This window comes from Alexandromys fortis, unplaced genomic scaffold (assembly GCF_014885135.2).
Source record: "Alexandromys fortis isolate MF-2015 unplaced genomic scaffold, M_Fortis_MF-2015_v1.1 scaffold_26, whole genome shotgun sequence".
Taxonomy (NCBI): Eukaryota; Metazoa; Chordata; class Mammalia; order Rodentia; family Cricetidae; genus Alexandromys; species Alexandromys fortis.
In genome coordinates this window covers 66,374-92,500 of record NW_026067894.1, presented here as the reverse complement: position 1 = coordinate 92,500, position 26,127 = coordinate 66,374, and the positions used below count along the sequence as shown (strand labels likewise).

At 50.6% G+C, this 26,127-nt stretch overlaps 1 protein-coding gene and 1 long non-coding RNA gene across 9 annotated transcripts in view; one reads left to right on the top strand and one right to left on the bottom strand.

Moving 5' to 3' along the window:
* Window positions 1–26,127, bottom strand: part of Fhad1 (forkhead associated phosphopeptide binding domain 1) — a 102,066-nt gene that overhangs the window by 31,531 nt on the left and 44,408 nt on the right. For 7 of the 8 annotated variants that reach the window (XM_050152186.1, XM_050152154.1, XM_050152162.1 and 4 more), the window contains 8 exons: window positions 25,701–25,896; window positions 17,609–17,679; window positions 16,546–16,686; window positions 11,766–11,873; window positions 11,421–11,528; window positions 7,517–7,624; window positions 6,499–6,603; window positions 1,823–1,996 (listed from right to left, as the gene is read on the bottom strand). In XM_050152186.1, the coding sequence (XP_050008143.1) occupies window positions 1,823–1,996; window positions 6,499–6,603; window positions 7,517–7,624; window positions 11,421–11,528; window positions 11,766–11,873; window positions 16,546–16,686; window positions 17,609–17,679; window positions 25,701–25,896 (1,011 nt within the window). Of the gene's footprint in view, window positions 1–1,822; window positions 1,997–6,498; window positions 6,604–7,516; window positions 7,625–11,420; window positions 11,529–11,765; window positions 11,874–16,540; window positions 16,687–17,608; window positions 17,680–25,700; window positions 25,897–26,127 lie in introns of all 8 variants that reach the window. The other variant, XM_050152214.1, reaches the window with a different exon arrangement.
* LOC126507629 (uncharacterized) lies at window positions 7,636–9,601 on the top strand. The gene is made up of 3 exons (XR_007593595.1): window positions 7,636–8,843; window positions 8,887–9,016; window positions 9,060–9,601. It is a non-coding gene; the product is annotated as an uncharacterized lncRNA (long non-coding RNA).

The following is a 26,127-nucleotide window of genomic DNA, read 5'->3' as shown; positions in this document are numbered from 1 at the left end:
CAGGACCTTTATCAACACCTGACGTGGTCTTGGTTTCTTGTTTCGCTCCCCTGCGCGTCTCTCAGATCCACATCACAGAAGCCTTGCCTGCTCTCTTACTGGTCTGCCCACTACACCTAGGCCCAGATGTTTGATGAGAATTAATGACTGTGGTGTGTGTGTGTGTGTGTTCGTGTGCGAACGTGCATGCTGGAGAGATGGCTCAGCAGTTAGGAGCACCGGCTGCACTTTCAGAGGCCTGGCCTCTATTCCCAGCACCCACATGGCAACTCACAGTCACCTGTAACTCCAGTTCTAGGGGATGCAACACCCTCATCTGGTCTCCATGGGTACCTGGTACACACATGGCACACAGACACAAATACAAACAAAATACCCATACATACAAATAGAGATAAATGCATCTTTAAAAAAAAGAATCAATGAGCCAGGCAGTGGTGGTGCATGCCTTTAATCCCGGCACCAGGGAGGCAGATGCAAGCGGATCTCTATGAGTTTGAGGCCAGCCTGGTCCACAACATCCAGTGCTACACAGAGAAACCCTGTCTTGAAAACCAAAACAAATCAATCAATAAATGAAATTAAAAATTAATGAATGGATAAATAGTTGGATGAGGAAAAAAAGCAAACCAATTTGCATTTCTTGTATGTGTATGTACCTTGTGTGTGGAGGTCAGAGGACAGCCTTAAGCAGCCAGTCTCTCCCTCCCTGCTTCTGCGATACTTGTCAGCTAAAATCACCAACAAAGGCTCTCAGGAAATCAGCCACCACCTGTGACCACGCTCCCCTTTCTGTGACCACCCTCCACTTTCTGACCCTTCCTGATGTCTCTGCCACGGCCCCTCCCACCCTGCCTTCCTAGCTCTTGCTCTCCCTTCCAGAGAGTATGCTGGACGTAGGCCTCCCAGCTCCTACAAGTGGGATATTTTGCAAGCTCTCCAGATCCCCAGATTTATTTTACTTAGAGACAGGGTCCTAATCAAGTTGCTTTGCTGGTCCTGAGCTCTCTTTGTAGTCCAGGCAGACCTTGAATGTCTGTTTCGCTTTCCTCAGCCTTCAGAGTAGCTGGGATTACAAACCTGTCTCACCCGGTCCAGCTGGATGACCTTTCCCATCAGAGGTGAGTTTTACCTCTAAAGGACATTTGGCAGTGACTGTCTCAGCTGGGGGTGGGGAAAGTGCTGTTTACTGTCCACAAAGCATAGGACAGTCCCTGAGAAGAAAGGTACTTGGCCCAGAGTGTCAGTAGCTGGAGACTGGACAAGCCTTGTTTCAGCCTCCCCNCCCCCCCCCCCCCCCCCCGCAATCTCCTGCTACTGTGTCAGAGTCTGGATTTCTTTTGCTGTGATGACCACACATCAAAGCACCTTGCGGAGACGAGGGTTCACTTCAGCCTACCACTCTCAGGTCACCCTCCACCGCTGAGGGAAGTCAGGGCAGGGACCTGGAGGCTGGGGCTGATGCAGAGGCCGTGGAGGAGTGCTGCTTACTGGCTTAATCCCTAAGGCTTGTTCAGCCTGCTTTTCTTACAGAACGGGCATCACCAGCCCAGAGGTAGCTCCACCCTCAATGAGTGAGGCCCTCCCTCACCAATCATCAACCACCAAGTGAGCAGAGCCCGCCCCACCAGTCATCAATCACCAATCAAGAAAAGGCACCACAGGCTTGGCTTCCCCACAGATCAGTCTGGAGGGGGCATCTTCTCAACCGAAGTTCCCCTTTCCCGAACGACTCTGGTTTGTGTGCCAGGCTGATACAATCCTAGCCAGCACACATTGCAGTCTTCCCCGGGGGAAGCTTGGCATTTTCAGATCAACCCACCATTTTTGTCTTGGTCTTTTCCAGCTCGGCTACTGTTTCGTCTAACTTGAGGGCAAGGGTCTCGGCTTTGCGGCTCTCGGCTGTCTTCATCTGCTCCGCCTCCTCCACCATGGCCAGGGCGTCGTTTAATTTATTATTTAAGATGTCCTCTTTTTGTCCCTTCGATTCTATTTCCTAGACAAACAGCAAACACCAAATTAACGACGCCTGGGAGTCAATATTTACCTTTCTCTCCTTATTCCCCGAGCCGTGAGAGAGGACACAGACCCCAGTCTGTCGATGCTTCTCAAGTCCAAAGCCCGAGGATTTTCTGGAAGGTTCCAATTATTGCAGAGCTCTCTTTTTATCATCAGCAGAGATCTGTCTCCTTGATTTCTGGTCTCTGAGCCCAATTCTGTCACCGGGAGCCCTTGACTTGGTGTTATTTCTCTTTTATGAGACAGCCCTTTAAACATTTGAGGAGGGCTGTCAAGTCTCTCTTTAAATCCAATTTCCAGGATAAATGTGCTAAGTGCCTTTGCCCTTCATCACATGATCTGCCCTGGGGACACTCTGCTCCCCCTGCACTCCAGGTCCCTGGTCAGAAAGGATCCCAGTTCCAAGTCCTTGGCATAACTTATGTCTCCCCTCGAAACCGTCATTCATTTTTATAATAATCCTACTGTCCCCTTGGGGACCTTCTTCCAAGGACTGGAGTATGGGTTCCTGCCAAGCCCTATGCTGAAGTCCCAGACATCATTTTTTTTAATGTGGGTGTGTTTGAGTATGCATGGTTGTATGTGTATGTACAGGTGTGTGTGTGTATGTGTGTGTGGTGAGCGTGGAGGCCCCAGGACAACCTCAGGTGTCATGCTCAGAAATGAGACAGGGTTTCTCACTGGCCTGGTGCTTACCGATTAGGTTAGACTAACTTGCCAGCAAACATCAGGAATCTTTTTGGTTTTGACTCTCAGAGCTCAGGATTTTTAAGTGTGTGTGCTCACTTGAGGGGAGGTGTCCAAGGCCAGAAGCATTGAATCCCCCAGGGCTAGAGTTAACAGGCGGTTGTGAGCAGCCCAACGTGGGTGCTGGTAATCAAACTCAGGTTCTTTGCAAGAACAATTCATACTCTTAACTGCTGGACCATCTCTCCAACTTCCATGCCTGGCTTTTAAAAAGTGGTTTCTGGGGCTAGAACTCAGGTCTTCGTGCTCTCTTCGCGAGCACTTTACCAGCTGAGCTGCGTTCACAGCCCCATGGGATGTAATCTTGAGACACAGTCCTGGGTGCTCTCGCAGCTGCTTTGATAGTGTGGACCAGGTCATCCTTTCGGGAAGGTCACATGGGAGCAGGGACCCAGCAGCTACACTCAAAGCACCTCATCCTAAGGGGGGCGAGCTGACACGCAGTTGTTCAACCCAGCATCTTTTGCTTATTTGTTTATTTATTCATTGTTATGATTATCACTGTTTTTACTGAGAGAGTCTCAACAGCTCTATTGTGAATACAAATAAAATTGTGTGCAAACAGCCACCCTAGGTCTGAGTAGTTGTTTGTTTGTTTGTTTTTTGAGAAAGAGCTGAGGCTGGTTTTGAATTCCCTCAGGGTGACCTTCAAGTCCTGATTAGCCCACCTCTACCTCCCAAGTGCTGGAATTACAGGTGTGTGCCATTAAGTCAGGTTTATGAACTACTGGGGATGGAACCCAGGGCCTCAGTCATGCTAGGCGAACACTCTACCAGCTGAGCTCAATGCCCTCAGTAATTTTTCTGAAACTGGCTTTGGAGTTTTCACCTTCCATGTATCTAGTTTCTAAATCTTCCTTTTGAAAACAATGTCCATTCAGGGGGCTGGAGAGATAGTTTAGTGGCTAAGAGTCCTGGCTTCTTTCCCAGAGGGCCTGGGTTCGATTCCCAGTGCCCATATGGTGGCTTACAACCATCTGTAACCCCAGAAATGCCCTCTTCTGGCTTCTGTTGGCATCAAACACGCAGGTAAAACACTCATGGATACATAAAAAATAAAATAGCATTTTTTTTTTTAAAAGAAAAATGTCTACTCAGGCCAGGTATGATGGTGCCAGCCTGTAATTCCAGCTACTTGAAAGGCTGAGAGGCAGGAGGATGATGGAACTGAAGCCAGCCTGGATTACATAGTGAGTTCAAGGTCAACTTGGGCAAATAAGTGAGACCGCATTTCAGAAATAATAAAATAAAGTTGGATGTAGCTCAGCGGAAGATGCACACCTGGCCAGTGTGTGTGAGGCCCTGGGCTCCATTCCCCGGCACCAGAACACCAAACAAGCCAGTCTGTTGGGTACCTGTGTGTGTTGCTGTTGGGTCACTGAATTCCTCAGACGGTTTAGAGATTAACCAGACCTGTGTCTGGCAAGTATTTCCTGCCCAGTCTGGGGGCTGCATCTGCACACTGTTCCCTCTGCCGGGTGGAAGCTTTTAACTTGTCCGTTTTTGCTTTTTGTTTTGGGTTTGGGGTGGTGGGTGGGGGGCTGGTCGGCAGGATCCCCGCCAGAGTCACACAATGTTTGCTTTGCAGTTGTGTGCTCTGTCCTGGTGAGTGGTAGGTCCCTTTGTATGGGGGGGGGGGGGGGGGGGCTTGTCACTGCTTCTCCTGAGGTGTTTGCTGTCACTGGGCAACTCTGAGGTCTCCCGGTGACTGCCTTTGGGCATCTGATCTAAGGCTGCTATGGCTAAGGATGTCCCTTGTTGCCTTGCACAATTCTTTTTATGACAGCCCCGGGAGGAGGAGCTCCTCGGGGTTGGCGCCTGGAAGGGCTTCGTCCTCCATGTGCTGGCCTGCCATTTGGTTGTGGGCTTGAACCCAGGGTACTCTATCTTTCTCTCTCTCTTTCCTTTTGATTTTGAGACAGGGTCTTAGCAAGCTTCCCAGCTAGTCCCAAGCTCGCTTTGCAGCCCAGACTGGTCTTGAACTGCCTCGCCTCCTGCGTAGCTGGGATTACAGGTTTGCACTGACAGCCCTGTTGTGCTTGCTCTGTTTTTGTGTAGCGACTGCACGACCAGTTTTTCCTTGCCCTGGAACTGCTGGAATATATATGTAGTTTGTGTATTGATTCGTGACATACTTTTCAAAAGGTTTTACTTATATTTCATGTGTATGGGTATTTTGCCTGTCATTATGTCTACACACTACTGTGGAGACCTGAAGAGGATGTTGGATCCCCTGGAACTGGAGTTATGGGTGGTTTGAACTGTCATGTGGGTGACAGGAATCAAACCTGGATTCTCTGTAAGAGGAGTCCGTGCTCTTAACTGTTGAGCCATCTTTCCAGCCCTGATACACATATGTGTGTGTGTGGGGGGGTAAGTCTATGTAAGTCTATGCGTACACATATATACATGCATCTATGTGTGCATTATGTATATATTTACATGAGTCCCATTACTAGCTTATCTTCTCTTCTTTACCCACCCCTTACTGACTTACACCCCCCACCACCACTTATTGACTCATCCTGCAGCATTCCAGGGTGCAGTATTTGGGAAACAGAGTAGAGACAGCTCCTGTGGTCTGAGCTCCAGGCCCCAACATGGGAGTGGGCGGCCCCGAATTCCTGGGCCTTGCCGGCCTCTGCCTCTTCTGGACACCCATCCATCAGTTAAGGCCTCCCATCCGAGTGGGGCCCGGAGCAGCTGTGCCATCCTGAGAGCTTTGCTGACTTTGTTTCTCCTTAGGTGGCGGCGTTCAAAAATGTTCCAGGGTCATTTGGGTAGCTTGTTGAAAAGACAGATTCCAGCCGGGCAGAAGTGGGCGCACGCCTTCAATCCCAGCACTCAGGAGGCAGAGGCAGGCGGATCTCTGGGAGTCCTGGGATAGCCAGGGTCATACAGAGAAACCCTGTCTCAAAAAAACAAAGACACAAACAAACAAAACCCCTGATTCCAGTTCCACCCTATATCCAGGGCACTTCAAACACATGCACAAAAATGTGTGGGTGCCTGTGTTTAAAGAAAACCACACAAAATGGAGGCATAGACACCCTTCTTAGGCCAGTGGGCCCAGGAGATCCTTTCAATATAAATTTAACTCACAATTGCCAGGTTGGGTGTTGCTCACCTACTTTGACTAAGATATGGCCAAAGTGTGTGTGTGTGTGTTGTGTGTGCTTGCACACTCACATACACGTGCGTGTGTCTGTCACACATCAGGGACCCAGGACAAGCGAGTATCTGCAGTTTTTGAGGGGTGCGCAGCCACCTCCTCTTTACCCATCGGGTCAGAACTGTGGGTCTCGACAGAAATGCATTTTAGTTTGGAAGGTAATGACTTCTAGGGCAAGCTCCGCCAAGAAAGGGACACGGAAATGCCTGGATGTCCCCTCTCTGTCACAAGGCTGGAGTGTAGTGGCAGGGGTAGGTAAAGATGAACGGTTTGGGAGTTCTGGGTTCGGATCCTGCCCCCACCCCCACACTTCTGAGCCAGGAGCTGATGCATGCAGCATGAGCTGCGTGCATCTGTTGGTGTGCTACAGTCAATGTTGTGTCCCGTCACCGAATGAAGCTGACTGTATTTCATGCGTGGGAGCACCGGGGCCCAGAGGCAGTGAGTAACTTCCCTAAAGTCGCACAGCAGAAGAAGGATTTAAACCTGGCTGCCTGGCCGCAGGGCCTGACGGGGTCCGCGGGAGCCGTGGATGGACCTCTCATCTCAGAGAGCCATACCTCTCTTTGCTTGGTCAGGCGGTTCTCCAGGTCCTGGATTCTCCTCTTTTCCTTCTCCAGGGTGTCTCGCATTTTGAGTCTCTCAAAGGTGATGCTCTCTGCGATCTGGAAGTCAAAGAGGGATTTGAGGGTGAGAGCAGAAGAGAAGGGGTGGTGGTTTGAATAAGAGCCCCTCCCCATAGACTCACAGGTGTGGCCTTGTGGGAGGAAGTGTGTCCCTGGGAGCAGGCATTCCAGGCCCCGTCTCCTGCTCTCTGCCTTCGGATCAGGCTGTAACTCTCAGCTACTGCTCCAGGGCTGTGGCAAGATCTGCCGTGCTCCCCCCCCCCACTGTGTTGTTCCCCCCATGATAATAATGGACTATAACCCCTTGAAACCGTAAACAAGTCCTCAGTCACTTTCTTTTTTACACGGGCTGTCTTGGTCGTGGTGTCTCTCCCCAGCAGTTGAACCCGTGACTAAGACAGAGGCGAACTCACTGCAGGGGAAGCCAAGGTGAGTCACCACTGAAACCAGTGACTTGGAGCCTGGATGAGGTGAGAGGAAGTGAGGAGGCTGGGGAGCAGGAAGCCATGTCTCAGTCCCAGGAGGATAAGGAAGGAGGGGCTCCTTGTTCCTGGTTCCCAGGCTGGCATCAGTAAACGACATGGTCACGAGTGTTCAGCCCCGTCACTGGGTGCGGAGCCACTGTCTGACCTGGTAGGTGTGTTCGCACCAGGCCAGGTTCACCCTGGAAAGTCCCTGGCTTTGGGAGGCACAGCTCCTGGGAGCTTCAGAGAAGGGCTGTGTGCACTTTATGTACAGTGACTTTTGTCCCACAAAGAGATAACTTCAATTCCCATTTCTCAGGGTCCCCGGAGGGGTCTGAGCTCCAGGGATCCTCCCTGGCTGGCTAATGACTGGCAGGTGGGGGCCACTTCCTGCAGAAGTGCAGCAGCAGGACCAAGGGACTGCGGGGCTGTCAGGCACACCTGGCTGCATGTCCTCCTGGAGGGAGGAGGGCCCTGGCTGCTCTTACCTCCTTCTGCTGGGTCAGCTGGTTCTCCAGGTCTTGTGTCTTCCTCCTTTCCGCCTCCAGCATTTCCCGCACTTTTCTTTTCTCACGGGCCACACTGTCCTCCAAGACCTGAAAGGTAGGGCCAATAATATCAGTATCCGAGTTAAGGCTAGCAGCTAAGATGGGCTTATGTTACCCTCAGAATGACCTCACCCCTATGGTACCGCTATCATGGAGCTGCTGCGAGGATCCCTTTTTTTGTTTGTTTGTTTGAGACACGGTTTCTCTGTGTAAAACAGTCCTATCTGTCTTGGAACTCTCTCTGTAGACCAGGCTGGCCTTGAACTCACAGAGATCTGCCCACTTCTGCCTCACAAGTGCTGGGATTAAAGACATGCGCCACTGCCACCAGGGCTAGGATCTCTTTTAACAGACGGGGAACCAGGGGCCAGAAGAGGTGTGGGCCACACTGTCTGTCAACAGGGAGGCCAGGGTCCGGAACACAGCAAACACACAGACTGTGTTCAGAGACTCTGGGAGGATACCAGCACGCAGAGGGACCCTCGTTCTGCAGGAGAAGAATCCCATTGATGGTGGACTCTCCAACTAGTGGAGCTGATTTCTGAAGATTTGGTCTCAGAAGGATGGAGGAATGGGCATGAATGAGCCTGTCGCTGTAAGGACATAAACATTTTTAAAAAGCTTTGCTTGGTCAGGAGCTGGTTAAGACACAGGCCTTGAGCTCTTTGCAGCATCAGGAGTTAGCTGGAAACAGGAATCTTTGCGAAAGTGCAGACCAACTGTCCCTAGTAGTTAAGTCCCCTGTCGACACCCAGCTTTGTGGTCTAGACAGGAGCAGAAATAACTGCTTAGGGGGAAGGCGGGGGGGGGGGGGGGGGGCATGAACAGAAGTAGAAGGAGTCCATTCCCTGCACTCAGTAAAACCAACCCCTTTGACCCTAAGTAAACCTGGCTTGCGGTTTTTGCCTATATATGTCAACCCCAAATGAGGAACGGGAGCTCTCCCTACTACACTGCATTCACATGTAATGGAGAACTCCCAGCTAGCTGGGAAGAATTAAACCTGGCTTTTGCATTCTGGACTTGACTGGATTCTGGTGGTCTCTCTGGGGGTCTCTCAACTTGGGCACAACGTGAGCCTGTCACCACCTCCTAGAAAGTTCAGGATGAGCCTTGCAGGGATGTGGTAGGACAAGGGAAGAGCTCTGGGTTAGTATCCTGCTGTCCCTAGCCACAGAATTTCATCTGGTCCATTTCTTGCTGTGGCCACTCTGCTAATGGACTTGCTGCAGATTCCACCGCCAGAGAATCTGAAATCCCAAGAAAGGTCACCTCAGCATTCACAGGGCTTCTCCCTACACCCAAGAAAGGTCGCCTCAGCTTTCAAAAGGATCTCTCCCTACACCCAAGAAAGGTCACCTCAGCATTCACAGGGTCTCTCCCTACACCCAAGAAAGGTCGCCTCAGCTTTCACAGGGCCTCTCCCTACACCCAAGAAAGGTCGCCTCAGCTTTCACAGGGCCTCTCCCTACACCCAAGAAAGGTCGCCTCAGCTTTCACAGGGTCTCCCCCTACTCCGCAGCTGGACTTCGGGAACTTGGAACTTGCAGTGTGATCTCCACTAGAGTCTACAAGGTGGGGTGGGGGGTGGGGATTAGCCTTCAGAAGCATCTGATCCACAGGAGAAGGTGAGGAGCTACACAGAGACAGTTTTATGCGGTTCATTCCCATGATCCCAGCACCTGGAGGTAGAGGAAGGATGATCAGGAGTTTAAAGGTCATCCTTGTCTGTACAGTGAGTTTGAGGCCAGCCTGGGCTAACAGATCCTTTGTCAAAACAAAACCAAAACAAACAACAACCAGCAATCAAAAAACAAAACCAAAATCCCAAGAAACAAATGAACAAAACACCCCTGGTGGTGGCTTAATCCTTTCTGGGAAGAAACTATGGCCAGGCCTTGTCAGGTCAGAGTAACAGACTGGTGTAATTAAGCCCAGCTGACCTCTGCATGATGCTTGATTTTTTTTTTTAAAGGCAGAATCTTGTTCTGTACTGGTTGGTCTACAACTCTGCATGTAGACCAGGCTGGCCTCAAACTCACACAGATCCACCTACCTCTGCTGTCTGAGTGGAGATTAGAGGTGTGTATCACCACACCTGACCCAGAGGCTTCAATTTTTCTGACTTGCTCCGTCACTTTGGAATCGCTAAATTCAAGGGCCTGGCCAGCCCTTGTTGACTCCTGGATGGCATCTGGCCTAAGTGACTCCATGGAGACCCCACCCCCACCCCCTCACTCTGCCTGGAGACCTGACTCAAAGGCAAACCTTGGTGACACTGTTTACAGAGTGCTGAGGAACAGCTGGGTGAGAAACCACATGTAAACATCTCCCTGGGTTACATCAGACTGTTTGGGCAGACTTGCATTAGGGGGCTACTTTCCCTCTGGTGGAGGGCAGACAAACACTCTACTTGAGGAGGGTGGGTTGTCAGAAAGCCGGGTGGGGGCGGGGAAAGGGAGCTGGGACAGGAAGGGGCTATGCCCTAGTGCCAGGAGACCTGGCTGTAGTGATAAAGACAGCAGCCACCACAGATCCGTGACACGGTTGGGTCAAATGCTTGGTTGTCCATTATCTCTGGCCTTCCTGGCTCCCTTCCAAGAAGGGAGGTGTGGATAGACTCAAACTGGCGTCTCCTGTGGCTGCGAAGCCTGCACCTTCAGGCCTGAGGCATCATCGAAAGCACATGTGTGAAAGGACCAGGGCTCTGAGACTGGCGACCAGCTAAGTGAACACTGGCAATGTAACAGAGGTTGCCGGTGGGTTAGAGTTTGGGCACATCCACAGAAACACAGCATCCTTCACGAGGGGGAGGAAAAGCCTTCCCCAGGTGTCTGCGGCCGGAGGATGGCATTTGGTTCTGGCTACTGCACTGTAGGGAAAGGGCAGGTGATGAACTGCAAACAGCAAAGCTTATGAGAGGGTAGGGGCTCAAAGGACGACCCGGCTGCTGCTGCTGGGATGAATTTCATTCCCCTGCGCCCTTTTCCTCCACAGTGGAAACGAGGGCCGGAGCTTTTTGACTTTCCAAGAGAGAAGAGAAATCTGGATTTTCAAATACATTTTAGGAGTACAAACCAAAACATTCTAGGTACGACACATGTGCAGGTCACTTCACCCGCTGAACTTCAGCTCAGTGACTTCTGGAGCACAGAGCGGGCATGGGAAGGCCATCCAGGCCAGACTCCTAGCCCGCTGTGCATGGGGACGGGGTGGAGTGGGGCGGTAGTGGCTGGGAAGGATGTAGGAGCTAGTGCCTGGCTTTTAAACATCTAGACAGCTGTGTGGAAGAGGAAGCCTGAGGCCTGAGATGGGTTGATGATCGTCACCTTTTGACTCACCCCAGCCTAAGAAAGTTCCTGCCAGCCCTGGGCATCCCTCCGCCCAGGGCTGAAGACTTCTGGGTGCTGGTTCTGAAGATGCGTGAGTTTAGGATGTGGTTGAATCATCCTCTCAAGATCCTGTCGTTCCCCATTTGATGTTTCGGAGCAGATAGGACACATGCAACTGGGCCCCAACATGTCTCAGCCTGCACTCTGTCACCCATGAGACAGAGCCTTTGTGCTATAACTTTTGCTGACCTCAAACTCACAGGGACCCTCTCAGCTCCTAGAGTCAGGGTGATGGGCAGGAGCCACCATGCCTGGCTCATCTCATTCACTTTTTTTCTCCTCAACTGGTTGGCAAGGTTACATCTCCATGGCTCTCTTCCAAGTCCTCTCTGCTTCTCCCAACTGCAGAGCCCAGGTCAGGACAAACCACACAGGACAGCCCCGCTGTGCCCCACCCCTCTTCTCTCTCCCGCAGTCCCTCCAGCCGGCCGACCTCCCAGAGCTGGGCGTACCTCCTTTTGACAGGCCAAGTGGCTCTCCAGATCACGAATTTGAGTCTGCGCCTTCTCCAGGGCCTCCTGTGCTCTGTGTTTCTCCTGCGTGATGCTCTCCTCCAAAGCCTGCAAGCCAAGAGCTGTTGTGGAGGCCACCTGTTGCCATGGCAGGATGTGGACTCTCCCTGGGCTCTGCCTGGTTTGTGCTTCCATCCTGAGCAGGCTCCACCAGGCCCAGGGAGCTCCAGGGCTCAGTGGGTTCCAAAGAAGCAGGTCTGTGTGAGAGCCTCAGATGGGCCCTGACAACTGTAGACCCAGATTCAACTATGGGCGGACTCAACTCTCCCTCTCGGAACTGCTTACCTTCTTCTGGTAGGTCAAGCGACTCTCCACCTCTCTGGCTTTCATCTGCTCCCCCTCTAGAGCCTCCTTCGCTCTGTTTTTCTCTTGGGCAATAGCTGTCTCCAGGGCCTGCAAGTCAAGGACCCTTGTTAGACAGACCTGGAAACCATGGCAGGAAAGTGGACTCTGCCAGGTTCTGTCTTCAGTCCTTATCACACCCGAAGGAGAGTGTGGGCAGCAGAGTCTTTGGGATGGAGCACAGGGTTTGGACTGGGAGTGTGGGCAGAGTCTATGGGCTGGAGCACAGGTTCTGCAGTGTGGCACAGACCAGGTGAGAACCTGGATGGACTCTTCCCAGCTCTGGGCCCTGGCAGCTGAGACTCTCTGCATAGAAGCCTCAGTTTCCCTATCTGTACGATGAGATCAGTACTAATGTTTCCTGTCTTGGGCTGATGTGAGAAAGGGATGCGGAAATGATCAGGGTGAGATTCTTGGCACAGTGACAGCCTCCTGCCTCTGTGCTGCGGGGGGGCAGGGATACAGGCTTAGGTAGAGATATTGGAGAATCAGCCTCATCGACTCTAAATTGTGTTCTAAACCAACCTAAGAAAGACTTCCTGCCAGCTCTAGACAGGTGGGTGGCTAGGGCTGAAGAAGACTTCCAGGTGGTGGGACTGAAGATGGGATGAGGTTAGGACCAAGGCTAGCAAAACGGCTCATAGACACTTCCCACCCCCTCCCACTCACTGCTATTTTGTAAATAAAGTTTTGTTGGGACTCTCTATGAACACTGTGATATGTAGTCTACAGCTCCTTTGTAAATAAAGTTTTATTGGGACTCTCTATACACACTGTGATATGTGGTCTGCAGCTGCTTTTGTACAAGAGCAGAGCTGCAAAGTCACAGCAGAGATTGAAAACAAGTAGCCTGCAACAATGAAGACATTTATTATCTAGCATTGTGGAGGAAGTTTGCTGACATTGGCCTACAGCAGTAAGAAGTGTGTGCAAAAATTAAGAGTGTGCTCTTCAGGGCCCATCACCATCATCACCATCATCTTCATCACCACCACCACCACCACCATCATCATCATCATCATCACCGCCATCACCATCATCATCACCATCATCATCACCACCACCACCACCACCACCACCACCACCACCACCACCACCACCATCATCAATGGGTGCTGGATTGATGATGGCACCTGGCATTTCTTTGGCCACTTAATAAAAGTCCTCGTAGCAACCAGGATTCATGAGAGGGAGGCTGAGGGACGAACTAAAACTTAGAGATGAAGTACAGGAGGAAGGGCCATTTAAAAGCAGGACAGCGAGGGGGAGATGGCACAGTCTGTCAGGAAAGCACTTTTGGCATGCAGGCACAAGGACCTGAGTTGATGCTCAGCGTTCGCTTAAAAACAGGTGTGGGGCTGGACGGACGGCACAGCAGGTGAAACGTGCAAGGGAGAGGACCAGCGTTCAGGTCCCCAGCACCCAGGGAAATGCTGGGTGGGTGTGCAGTCTGCCTGTAATTACAGGGCTCTAGAAGCAGAGAAGAGGGAGCCCTGACCAAGCTCAACAGTTAGCTGTATCTGTGAGCTCTGGGCACTCAGTCAGCACTGAGAGAGCCTGACTCAATCAATAACGTGGACTGTGATCAGAGAGGACCCTTGGGCCTCCACACTTGACTGCATATGAGCACATGCTATGCGATGCAGTCACACACATATGTACCCCCCACATGCATGACCTCATGAGTGCATACCACACACAGAAAAGAAAGGAAAGGCCAGGCATGGTGATGTGGCCTTGTAATCCCCGTCCCAGGGAGGAGGAGACAGGCAGACTCCTGGGTTCACTGGCCAGGTAGTCTAGCTTACTTGGCAAGTTCCAGGCTAGTGAGAAACCCTGTCTCAAAAAGCAAGGAGGGGTTGGTGGGATAGCTCAGTGGGTAAAGAGGCACGCTTGCCATGTCTGACAGCCTGAGTTTAATATTTGGGAGTCACATGGTGGAAGAAGAGAACTGATTCCTGAAAGCTGTGTTATGACCTCAAACATGGGCCATGACATGAGCATGTCTACACACACACACACACACACACACACACACACCCCAGGACTAAAGCCCACAGAATTTCTTTCAGGTGAATCTCCGGGGTCAAGCTGGTTGACCACCTGGTTGTTCTCTAAAATCTACCTCTGTGATTTCGGCTTCTGTGGTTTGAATCTGAAACACAGGCTCCTGCTGGATGTTTGGTTCCCACCTGTGCTGTCATCGTAGAAGGTTCTGGAAACTTTAAGACGTGGGGCTTAGTAGTAGTAAAGTTGGCCAGCAGGGCATCCTCCCCTGGGTTACACTGAGCAGAAAGTTGGTCATAACTCTCTTGGGTTACACTGATCCCTGCTCCTTTCTCTTCTCTTTGCTTCCTGTCCACCAGGAAGTGCACAGCCCTCTCTGCCACATGCTCCTGACTCTGTAATGTTCTGCTAAGTGCACGGGGTCCAGCAAACATGTAAACTCTTCCTTCCTCTTAAAACGCTAAACACAACTACCCTACGATCCAGGTTCTAAACGAATCCAAACCAGCGGTACCTCCACATCCATGTCTATCACCCAACCATTTGTAACAGCCAAGATGGAACAGGCTGGACACCCCTCAGCAGGAAAACGGACGTGGAAAGAAAATGTATCGCGTTGCATAAAGTAACCACAGGGAAGAATGGAACGACAGTTTGCAGAGAAATAGGTGGCATTGGAAATCACCACGTTAAGAGAAAGAAGCCAGACCCAGAGACATCAGCATCGTGTTTTATCTCGTATGTGGAACTGATGATGGAGGTCCAAGCTTTGATCCACAGGTTGCATAAGGAGCTATGGGTCCAGCACTAGATTCTCCCTTTACTTTAAGCATACTGATTTTTTTTTTTTTTAAAGATAGGGTCTCCTATGTATTCCTGGCTGACCTGGAACTTATTATATAGACCAGGCTGGCCTTTAGCCCCCAAAGATTTGCCTGCTTCTGCCACCCAAGTGTTGGGATTAAAGGTGTGTGTCACTGTGCTCAGCCCTATTTCGTGTTCTTTCACACCTGTGAGGTAGTTTGTAGAGTGTGACGAGCAAGCCAAGGGGACTGTTTTGGGGAGGAGAGGAACTGAGGGGGACCTGCAAGAGTAATGGGGTGAATAGGGTTAATGTACAATGCTATATAGGCACAAAAATGTCATAATGAAACCCACTATTGTGTGCACAAAACACTTTTTTTTTAAAAAAGAATCCTTCCTTCTTTAAGATTTTTTAAAAAAATCAAGCCAGTTGGTAGTGGTGCACGCCTTCAATCCCAGCACTTGGGAGGTAGAGGCAGGGGGATCTCTGTGAGTTCAAGGCCAGACTGGTTAAAAAAAAAAAAAAAAAGACTCTTTAAAAACTCTCAGGCATTGTACCCTAGCGACGAGAAGGCTGATAAACGCAGCAGCCATCTTTAATCTTACCTTTACGAGCTTTGGCTATCAGTTCTCCCATTTTATACCCTCCACTTCACAGGAGGCAGGAAGGGGGCTAGGGAGATGGCAAGGATGTCTACTGTAGTACCCGATGACCTGAGTTCAATCCCCAGGACCTACTTGGCGGAAGGAGGGGACTGACTGCCACTGTCCTCAGACACACACACACACACACATACACACACACACACACACACACACTGAATAACTAATAAGGAGAAAGGCAAAGAGGAAGGAGGAGGCAGATATCCCAAAGAAACTGGATGTGAACCGGAGGTTGGAGAGAGGGCGGAGAGCAGGTGTATGTGACAGAGAAGGACTGTGGGAGTCTGGAGCCAACAGAGGTGACAATGCTGTGGAAGGCCTTGTCCCTCCCTGAGGAGAGAAGGGAGGACTTGGAGTCTCGCAGATGGGAACAAGTGCACGGCCCTCCACACCCACTCTGATTGTGACTACCAACTATGGCTATGCTTTGCAATGTTGCCAACCCCGGAGCCTGGGCTACACTCCCGCCTTTGTCCTCAGAGTCTAAATGAATAAACACAGCCAAGCAATGAGGTCATGAGAGCCACTGACCAAGGAGGAAAGCAAAGAAAGCAACAGAATGGGTGGCAGGTCCTCAAGACTGACACAGGAGAATGACAGGAACTGGTTTTGGACACCCACTTTCTACCTTCTCCACGGAGTCTGATACAATGGGTCTTTTAATTTATCTTTTAAAAGATTTATTTATTTTATTATGTATACAATGTTCTGCTTGTTTGTATGCCTGCAGGCCAGAAGAGGGAACCAAGTCTCATTACAGACGGTTGTGAGCCACCATGTGGTTGCTGGGAATTAAACTCAGGACATTTGGAAGAGCAGCCAGTGCTCTTAACCGCTGAGCCATCACTCCAGTCCCCCCCCCCTTAAAGATTATTTATTTTTATGTATTATGCATGGGTGTTTTGCCCACATGTATGTGTGCTATCTGTGCACAGTGCCCACAGAGGCCAGAAGAAGGCATCAGACTCCCTGGAACTGGAGTTACAGATGCTTATGAGCTATCATGTAGGTGCTGGGAAGCAAACCCCAGTCCCTTGCAAGAGCCGCCAATGCTCTTAACCATTGAGCCATCTTTCCAGTCCATTGCTGGGGTTTAGGGCCCAATCATTCACCCCATGCAACTCATTTAGAACCATCACATCAATCGACAAGCTGGGGAGGTCACTGCTCAACCCCAAGCCCCCAGTGACCCATGGAAAGGTCCCACCTCGCTTCTCAGCCTCAAAGGAACTGTCATGAGTCACCTTACCTTCTTCTCTTCCGCCAGCTGCTGGATTTTGGCTTTTAGCTTCTCCTCTTGTTCCAGCTTCTCTTTGTTCAGCTTCTCCTTCTCGGCCAGGTACTCCTGCTCCAGAGACTGCTGAGTTTCCTGAGAAGTGCTCACCTGGACCTGCATGGAGAGAAAAGCCAAATGAATCCCACAGGGGAGAGTCTGCGGTCTTTTTCTCTTCCTTACAAATTGTTTTATCTTCCAGGGAGCAAAGCCCTCCATAAAAAGCTCCTTAAAAACATGGCTGAGCCATCCTCGGTCTAGAGAAGTGACTGGCGAGGAAACAGTAAGAATACTAAGATGCCACACCCTGGTCCTGGACAGAGATCCCTGCTCTAGTTAATTCTCTGTGCTTCCCCATTCTGAACAGGAGGTGTCATCGGGCCTGCATCTCATTTGTGACATGATGGGGGTGGTTAGCCCAGTGCATGGTGGGTAGTAAGTGCTCGGTAAACGGCAGCTCGTATTGTTGAAAGGCTCCTACTTTTGGTTCTTTATCCAATTAGCTGTGCGGCAGTCAAATTATCACCAACCTCTCTGAACACCGACATCCATTATCTGTGGAATGGAACTGTGATGAGCTGCCGGCTATAGATCAGATCTGGTTCACCGTCTGTGTATGTGTGCGCGTGCGTGCATGTGTGTGTGTGTGTGTGTGTGTGTGTGTGTGTCATGGCATCGTGTGGAGATGAGAGGACAACCTGGCTGAGTCAGTTCTCTCCTTCCACCATGTGGGTCCCAGGGGTTAAATTTAGGAGGTCAGGCTTGGTGGCAAGCACCTTGATCTGCTGAGTCACCTCACTGGCCCTCTTTCAGAGTTTTTACAGAGGAAATCAAGCACTGTGGTTATCCCAGGAGGTCAGATACAGCAGGCGCCCTGTGTTTGTCTATTCTTGGCAAGCCATCTCAGACACTGGGCTCAATCCCTTTGTGCACACGGAAAATCCTGTCACCTGCAGGAGGGTGGGGGCTGACTCACCCACAGCATGGAAACAAATTCAAATTCACAGTTGGGGAGGGGAGAAGAGAATGAAAGAATCACCCGAAGTTCCTGGGTCTGGCTCATGATTTTCTTGTAATGTTCCAGAAGATATATTAGATACAGAGAGAGCCCTTAAAAAGAGGGGCGGGAGGAGAGGCGTCAGTTTCTCCTGTGTCCTTTTCTTCCCCCACGTCTATCCCTCCCTCTGGCCCGTCCCTTCCTCTGTTTATGTAATCTTCTCCTTTTCCAGATGTGGTCTTGCCCCTTGGTGGCAGCTCACATCTTTAATTCCAGCATTCAGGAGGGTACCGTGGCCCTCCCATCAAGACAGCACGAACTGTCAGCAGTGTTTTTATTTTTAAATGGCTGTTGGGCCAGACACAAATCCATAGTGTGGATGACTTCGTTTTGGTAGAAACTAAATGCAAATTGAGAGTGGGGAATTCTGTGAGGCCACACACTCTCAGTCCTTAGAGTGTAGTCTGAAGTGACGGGTCCACCCTGACAGATAAAAAAACACACGGGGACCATGGGTAGCACCCACGCGACAGGGGAGGAACACACGGGGACCATGGGTAGCGCCCATGTGACAGGGGATGACAGGGCAGTGTGAGAGGCTGTTTTGGCTAAGGAGCCACTAGGTGTGGGCAGAGTGGGAGGGAGAACATTCCAGAATAGAAGTTGAGGCTGGCTGAGGGATGATGCCACCAACAGCTGGGTCCTAGTTCCTGGGACCTGTGAGTGCGCGGAGAAAGGGACTTTGCCAGTGCGCTTAAGTTAAGGACTCTGATGTAGAGATTGTCCAGGGTTATCTGTGTGGACTCAGGACAATCACAGTGATTCTCATAAGGAGGAGACAGAGGCCAGGCAACAAAAAAAAAATCTAGACAACTGGTCTAGATGTTGGCTTCGAGTGTAGCAAGAAAACCCACACATGTTCCAAGTCACTTGGGCGGTGGTGACTTGTTGGAGCAGCACACAGCAGAACGATGAGAGGATGAAGACCCGTGGGGACCAGGGAGTGATGGAGTTTCCCTGGGCAGCTGAAAGGCGGCGGTGGCGGGGGAGGAATGGCAGGTGGAGCTGGATGGGAGGCTAAAGATCAGAAGATCGTTTCTGGTAGGCCTGGGGAGGAGCCTAAAATGTACCGCCCTGATTTAAACGCCTCAGTAACGTATAGCGCACCTCTGTACATTTGGGTGTCGTTACCCACCGTGTGCCTGGTGCTCTGAATCAGGGGACACTCCCCTCCTCCACGGCAGCATCCTGTCATCGCCCCAGCTTTGAGTGGGGTGGCTGCTGGCAGTCCCTGACAGCGGCGTGACGGCAGGGTCTGAGTCACAAGTGGCTGCTCTGGGAAGACCATGCTTGCAGAATAAAGGCTGGGATAATTAGAGAGGAGTGGGCGACAGGCCGTCTTCACTGGCATGGTAGTGAAGCCCCTTCCTTGCTGTGGAGACCGTCTTATGCCCTATAGCAGTGGTTCTCAGCCTTCCTAATGCTGCGACCCTTTAATACAGTTCCTCATGTTGTGCTGACCTCCAACCATACAATTACTTTGTTGTTACTTCATAACTGTAATTTTGCTATGTTATGAATTATAACGTAAATATCTGATGTGCAGGATATCTTATATATGACCCCCACAGGGGTCGAGACCCACAGATTGAGAACCGCTGCCCTATAGGGTGTTTAGAAGTTTCCCTTGCCTCTGTCGGATGCCAGAAGTATCTCTCTTGGCCAGCCCATCAACAGAACAAAAGTACTCTAAGCATGGCCAGGTATCCCTGAGATGTTAGAGGCTCCTGCGCTGAGTTAGAGGCAGGGGACTTGCTTGTATCCAAAGGCGTGCCCGCCGGGCGGTGGTGGCACACGCCTTTAATCCCAGCACTCGGGAGGCAGAGGCAGGCGGATCTCTGTGAGTTCGAGACCAGCCTGGTCTACAGAGCTAGTTACAGGACAGGCTCCAAAGCCACAGAGAAACCCTGTCTTGAAAAAAAAAAAAAAAAAAAGGCGTGCCCACGTGGTCAAGGGCGATGTTCTGAGCTAGGTTGCAGAAGCAGGCTGACACCAGCCAGCTCTGAGACACCCGGAATCTGAACTATGGGAAGGACCCCAAGGGGAGCTGATGAGAGAGGCACTGGGTGCCACCTGTGGCCAGAGCCAGTCGAGGTTCTCATTCAGCCACCACCTGTGACCCAGGAGACAGAGGGGCCACAACATGGGTGGAGTCTAGGGAGGACCATGGTGGGGGGCAACTGAAGGTGAAGTGGAGACGGGGTGCAGACTGTGTCTCAAGGTCTGATGGTGAAATATGATCGTGTTGGGATTTTACCTTTGGGGAGAAGAGCAAGATTTCATGATATTTTCAGTTACAAAGGCTTTACGTGTTCATTACAAAAACCCAAAGGTTACAGAAGTTGGTCATGGGAAGAGCTCACGGTTCTGTCTTCAGCGTTCCACAGAGCGGCCAGCACACAATAATTGCTGAGGCTGGGGTACAGCTCAGTGGGTAGAGTGCTCGCCTAGCACGTGGGACTCCCTGGGTTTGATTCCCAGCACCAGTGTAAACCGGATGGGGTGGTGCAAACCTGTAATCCCTGCACTCAGGAGGCGGAGACAAAGGGTCAGAGGTTCAAGGTCATCCTCAGCTGTGTGTCAGAGGCCAGCCTGAGTCAGGTAAGAGACTCTGTCTCAAGAAACAAAAACAGTCACACACACAAAAAGGTTGAATGACTGAATGAAAAAGCAAAGGCCCTCTGTGATCTACCCTGTCGCCATGATATTCCGTAATTTTGTGTGCTCCACCCCCAGATTTTTCTTTTGGTCAGCTACTGACATAAAAAAAAATTAAAAAAAAGGAACATGGTTTGCATATTGTTCTGTAATTTCTTTCTTCTTTCGTCAGGGTCTCATGCCTCCTGAACGCTGGTGTGACTGGATCTTCCTTCCTTTGTTTTCCTTCCTTCCTCCCTTCCTTCTTTTTTTCCCTTTCTTCATTAAGGTTCTACATACTGATTATTGAACCAACCAGCGTGCTCATGTAAACCAGATGAATAGCAAATCTCAGCCTCAGTTGAGCCTAAATCTCCAGCCATAAAAACTTGGAACTGTGTCTGGTAGACCAGATGACCTCTGTAGAACGAGTTGCCCCGGGATTCAGTGTGAACAGCCTTGTTGCTGTAAATCCTCCACAGCGCCTTAACAAGCTGTGCCTGACCTTGTTACCCACGGGACAGCGGGATGAGTTGGCTTTTGTTTCTTGGTCGGGGATCCCTTGATTTTGAAAGTCTTGTGAGAACACAGAGGCAGGGGAGCAACCGAGTCAGCTGATAGCCCACAATGGCAGCGATGACGATGACGGAGTGTTTTTTCTCTTCTCTTCCCCCACTTAAAGATATGGCATATCTTAGCTCTTCTAGAAGTGTGGATCTCCCCCGACACCACCCGAGTTGCAAAAATGGACACAGAAAGGCTTGCAAAGGTATCTCTAAACAGTCCTTTCTTTCCCTTATCAAGGGAGCCTGAGAGTTGAGTGGGGGCCGCTGACGTTCAAGGCTTCCCCTTCTATGTTTCCTGTCTTCCCAGCACTCCCTGTCATGCCAATCAGAGGGGAAGCGGTGCTCCCTGGAAGCTGAGTAGCAAGACTTCAAGGCTCCCCCACACTAGGCAACCTGCACTGCTCTGGGGTTTATCTCAGGGCTTGCTTTGCTGATATGCAAGTTTTCTGCCCTGGAACACTGTTGTGAAGGGATGCAGGAAGCATGGTGCTTCCTAGGAGCGGGGCTCCGAGGTCAAAGGGACCTGGAGCAGGGAAGGACACATGGCCATGTTACTAAGGCTGCCTTGAAAAGGCTCTTCCTCTCTGGGCCCTACTAAGTGCTAATTCACTGCCTGGTGGAGGTTGGGTGGGGTCCGGATGCAGTTTCTGTTCAGGCATAGGTCGGGTGGCTGCCACCATCACAACCGTCACCATCACCAACATCACCATAATCACCACCATCCCCATCATCACCACCATCACAACCGTCACCATCACCAACATCACCATAATCACCACCATCCCCATCATCACCACCATCACAACTGTCACCATCACCAACATCCCCGTCATCACCACCATCACAACCGTCGCCATCACTACCAGCATTGCTGCCTTAGTCACTGTTCTGTTGCTGTGAAGAGACACCATGACAAGGCAACTCTTATAAAGAAAAACACTTAATTGGGGCTGGCTTACAATTTCAGAGGGTTTAGTCCATTACCATCATGGCGGGGAGCATGGTGGTATGGTATCCAGGCAGGTTCTGGAGCAGTAGCTGAGAGCTACATCCTGATCCACAGGGAAAGAGAGAGACTCTGGGCTTGGCATGGGCTTTTGAACCCTCAAAGCCCACCCCCAGTGACATACTTCCTCCACAAGGCCACACCTCCTAATTCTTCTAATTCCTTCAATTAGTGCCACTCCCTGGCGACCAAATCTGTGAACCTATGGGAGCCATTCTCACTCAAACCACCACAGTGACTTTCATCACCATGGTCACCAACACCACCATCATCACTACTACCTTCTCTGAGGACATTAGCATCATCAGCATCACCATTATCTTCACCATCATCACCACTATCTCCAAAATCATTACCTTTACCAAACCATCAGCATCACTACGGTGGTGGTTTGAATAACAATGACCCCCCATAGGCTTGTATGCATGAAGATTTGGTTCCTGTAGTTAGTGAAACTAACTATAGGAGAGATAAAGAGCCATGGCCTGTTTGGAGGTATGTCATGGCAGGCTTTGAGGTTTCAAAAATCTCTCATCATCCCCTGTGTGCTCTCTCTGCCTCCTGCTTGTGGTTTGAGATGTGAGCTCTCACAACATGGTAGCTGTTCCTTCCACAATGCCTTTGTTCTGCCATCATGGACTCTAGCTCTCTGACACCACCAGAAGCTCAACTAAATGCTTTCTTTATAAGCTGCCTTGGTTGTGATGCTTTATCAGAGCAATAGAAAAGTAATTAATACAACCACCACTGTTTTTAACAAAATCTCGATTATTTGATTTTATCAATAAAGACTTGGGAGTCAGATGTTGGGGTGAAGGCCTGCTAGCTCAGAGAGGCAGAGAGAGCACCCAGCTCACCTTCCTCATCCCAGAAAACTCCTTCCTCCTCTCTGTCTCCAACCATTCTCTTTAAACTTTATGTCTCTCCCTTCTACTTCCTGGGTGCCTCTCTATCTGTCTTTCTGACTCCTTCTTACTCTCTATGGTCACTTTCTGTCAACTGGCTACCCGCTCTGCCTCTTGACCTATAGTTGACTTTATCCAATCCTGTTTACAACATTCAGTCAGAAAGCTCTTGGATTAAGGTTGTGTGCTAGGGCTGAGCCACACCACAAAAAGAAACAGGTTTTTCTAGTTAGTACTCCAATCTTGGGGTTCACAGTGTGATTAGACATCCTGCAACCCATCAGTACCTTCACTACTGCCACCATCTTCACCACCACCGCCACCTTCATTACCATCATCACCTTCACCATCATCACCACCACCATCACCTTCATTACCACCACCATCATCACCGCCATCACCTTCACCACCAACGCCATCACCTTCATTACCACCACCACCATCACCACCATCACCACCACCGCCACCTTCATTACCATCATCACCTTCACCATCATCACCACCACCATCACCTTCATTACCACCATCACCGCCATCACCTTCACCACGATCATCTTCAGCGCTACTGTCTCCACTATCGTCACCGGCACCACCCTCCATCTTCCCCGCCCTCTTCCTTCCACTTCTCCTCCTTGTGCAGATGCTCTGTGCTGGAACCAGGGGCAGGGTGGAGGAAGTAGGGCGCACTCCATCTCACCTTCTCCTTTCAGTCTTTTGGAATCTCAATCTAACGCTGCTTACGCCGAGGGAAAACCCCTTTGCCAGCCACTTCCTCTTCCCCACTGCTCCTCTTATTACTCTTTGTCTGTTCCTCTTTAGTTTGCAGAAGCAAAGTCACTGTAATCACAGAGCCAGCAGCCCCCATCTCACCAGTGATCCACAGATCACCTCCCCCAAAAGCAAGCTGTGGATAAGGAGCACTAAGGAGCCTGCACTGGGGAACCTCCCATCCTCTGTCCTGTGCAGACAGCGTGAACTGGGGAACCTCCCATCCTCTGTCCCTGTACACACGGCGTGAACTGGGGAACCTCCCATCCTCTGTCCCTGTACACACAGTGTGAAGTGAGGAACCTCCCATCCTCTGTCCCTGTACACACAGCTTGTGTGAACAGAGGCGGGTTCTGCAGAGCCCAGCATAGCGCTGCTCAGAGCTCAGGGCTGAAGCTGAGAGAGAACAAGGGTGGGTCTGAGAAGTGCTGCCCAAGACCCGTCTTTCTCAGCCTTTCTGGAACGGCCGCCTCTACAGCTTAACTTCATATCCATATTTCTTTACAGTAACAGATGGCTCCATTTACAGACACAGACAGTGATGACAGAAATGGTCTTGGGAGTGAGGAGGGGACGATGTACACACAGCTTGGTGCAACTGTTATCCGAGGGAGAGACCCGGATCTGCTTCTTATTTCTTCTAGCCTGGACAAGCAACTGGAAGCCTAGGCCACTCCTCCCCTGGCAACTCCAGCTGGAGAGCCACTGGTGGGGGGAAACACATTAGCTCCCTCACCCTCTGACCCAGCCCTCATCTCTCATTTCTGTGTACACATTTAGATAAATTAAGCTTATTCTTACTTTTTTTAAAAAAGAACTTTACCCTGCCTTATGGATTATATTGGAGACACCCTGTCTGGGAGGCTGAAGCATCAGAATGCAAACATCTCTCTATAGTTTCATTAATGGCTGCACGAGTTCCATATGTATGCAGCCCTTTTTGTAGCAATTTTTCAAGGAATGGCCACAATTTTCAAGATGTTGGTGCTACCATAAGCATGTCCCTGGGAGCTCTCTCCACTCACTCTGTATGGTCATTTTGTACACCATCCACACCTAAGGCTTTATTCATCCATCATCATCCACCCACCCATCCATCCATCTATCTACCCATCTGTCCACCCATCCATCTATCCACCCATCCATCCATCTACCCATCCACCCATCCTCCCATCCATCCATCCTCCCATCCAGCCACCCACCCACCTGCATCTATCCTCTACCCATCTACCATCCTTCCTATCTGCCCACACCCCTCTTTCCTCCTTTCCACCTCCTACCTGCCTTTTCTTCCTTCTTCCTCACTCACTCCTTTCTTCTCCCATCTCTCTTCCACAGACATTTATGAACCTCTTCCAAAGTGGCAGAACTCCCCTGAACATGGGATGCATCTGCTGTTCTCTGTTTCCAGATAAGGCATCCAGGCGGAGCCGCCTCCTGAGCTCTGTATCACTTGAACCCATCCTTTCCCTAGAACCTGGGCTGCATCCAGCATGGCAGAGACTTAACAGTCATGCAGATAGATATCTATATGCCATTTTCTGACCGTGTTCAATTCTGTCACTTCCTAAAGACACTAGAATCTTTTCTCCCTCACCCCTACTCTGGCTCGCGTTTGGCCGCTGTCACCTTTAATAATAACTCACTATGTAGACCAGGCTGGCCTAAAACTCAGAGATCTGTCTGTCCCTGTTGGAATAAAAGGTGTGGACACCATACCTGGCTATACTTGACATGTTTCTTCTCTAAATGTTGTGTGTTTGTTTAGTTTTATACATGTATGAGTGTTCTGCCTGAATGTCAGCCTGTGTGCTATGTGCCGTGCCTTTGGAGGTCAGGAGAGGGCATCAGATCCCCTGGAACTGGAGTTACAGATGGGTGCTGGGAATCCCGGGGCTCTTAGCTGCTGAGACAACTCTCCAGCCCCTCTACTTAGAAACATTAAGTTCTACTTCCTGTTTCTTCTGTGTGAAGGTTTATAAGGAGCAACCAGAGGCTGCCTTTTGGGAGCTGGTCCTCTCCTTCCACCATGAATCCGCGGACTGAACCCAGCTCACGTGGCTTCCTGCTGGGCCGTCTAGTCAGCCCTAATGATTCACCAGTTTCCTCCTCACCAGCGTGTCCTATTTCGGGAGGATTCATGGTGACATTCCAGACACATGCAACCATAGAAGAGAAAAGGGCCTGGTTACCTTTGTCGGAACCTGACATTTCGATGCTGAGGTCCCTAAGCAGCTGCTCCGTTTCCTCCAGCCAGGACAGGGCCACACGCAGGATGTCCAGGACAGCCTTCTGAAGCCCTGCCACGGGCGGGCTGAGCTTCAGGTGCTGAAGGAGCCCCACCTCCTTCTTCAGGTCGTGGCTGCTGCACGATTCCCTCATGCAAGCCTGAGAACAGACAGCTCATGAGCAGACAGACCCAGCGTCTCTAAATGGCCCTGGTGTGACTGGCCTGTGAGGAAGGAGATCTCGGACTTGGCCAGGAAGCAGTCATGAAGCCACCACTGCCCTGGGGCGTCCCAGCTTCATTCAGTTTCTTTTGGCAGCCTTTATTTGCTCCCATTTTAATTAGGCCTTAGTGTGTGTGTGTGCATGTGTGTGCATATGTGTGTGTGCGTG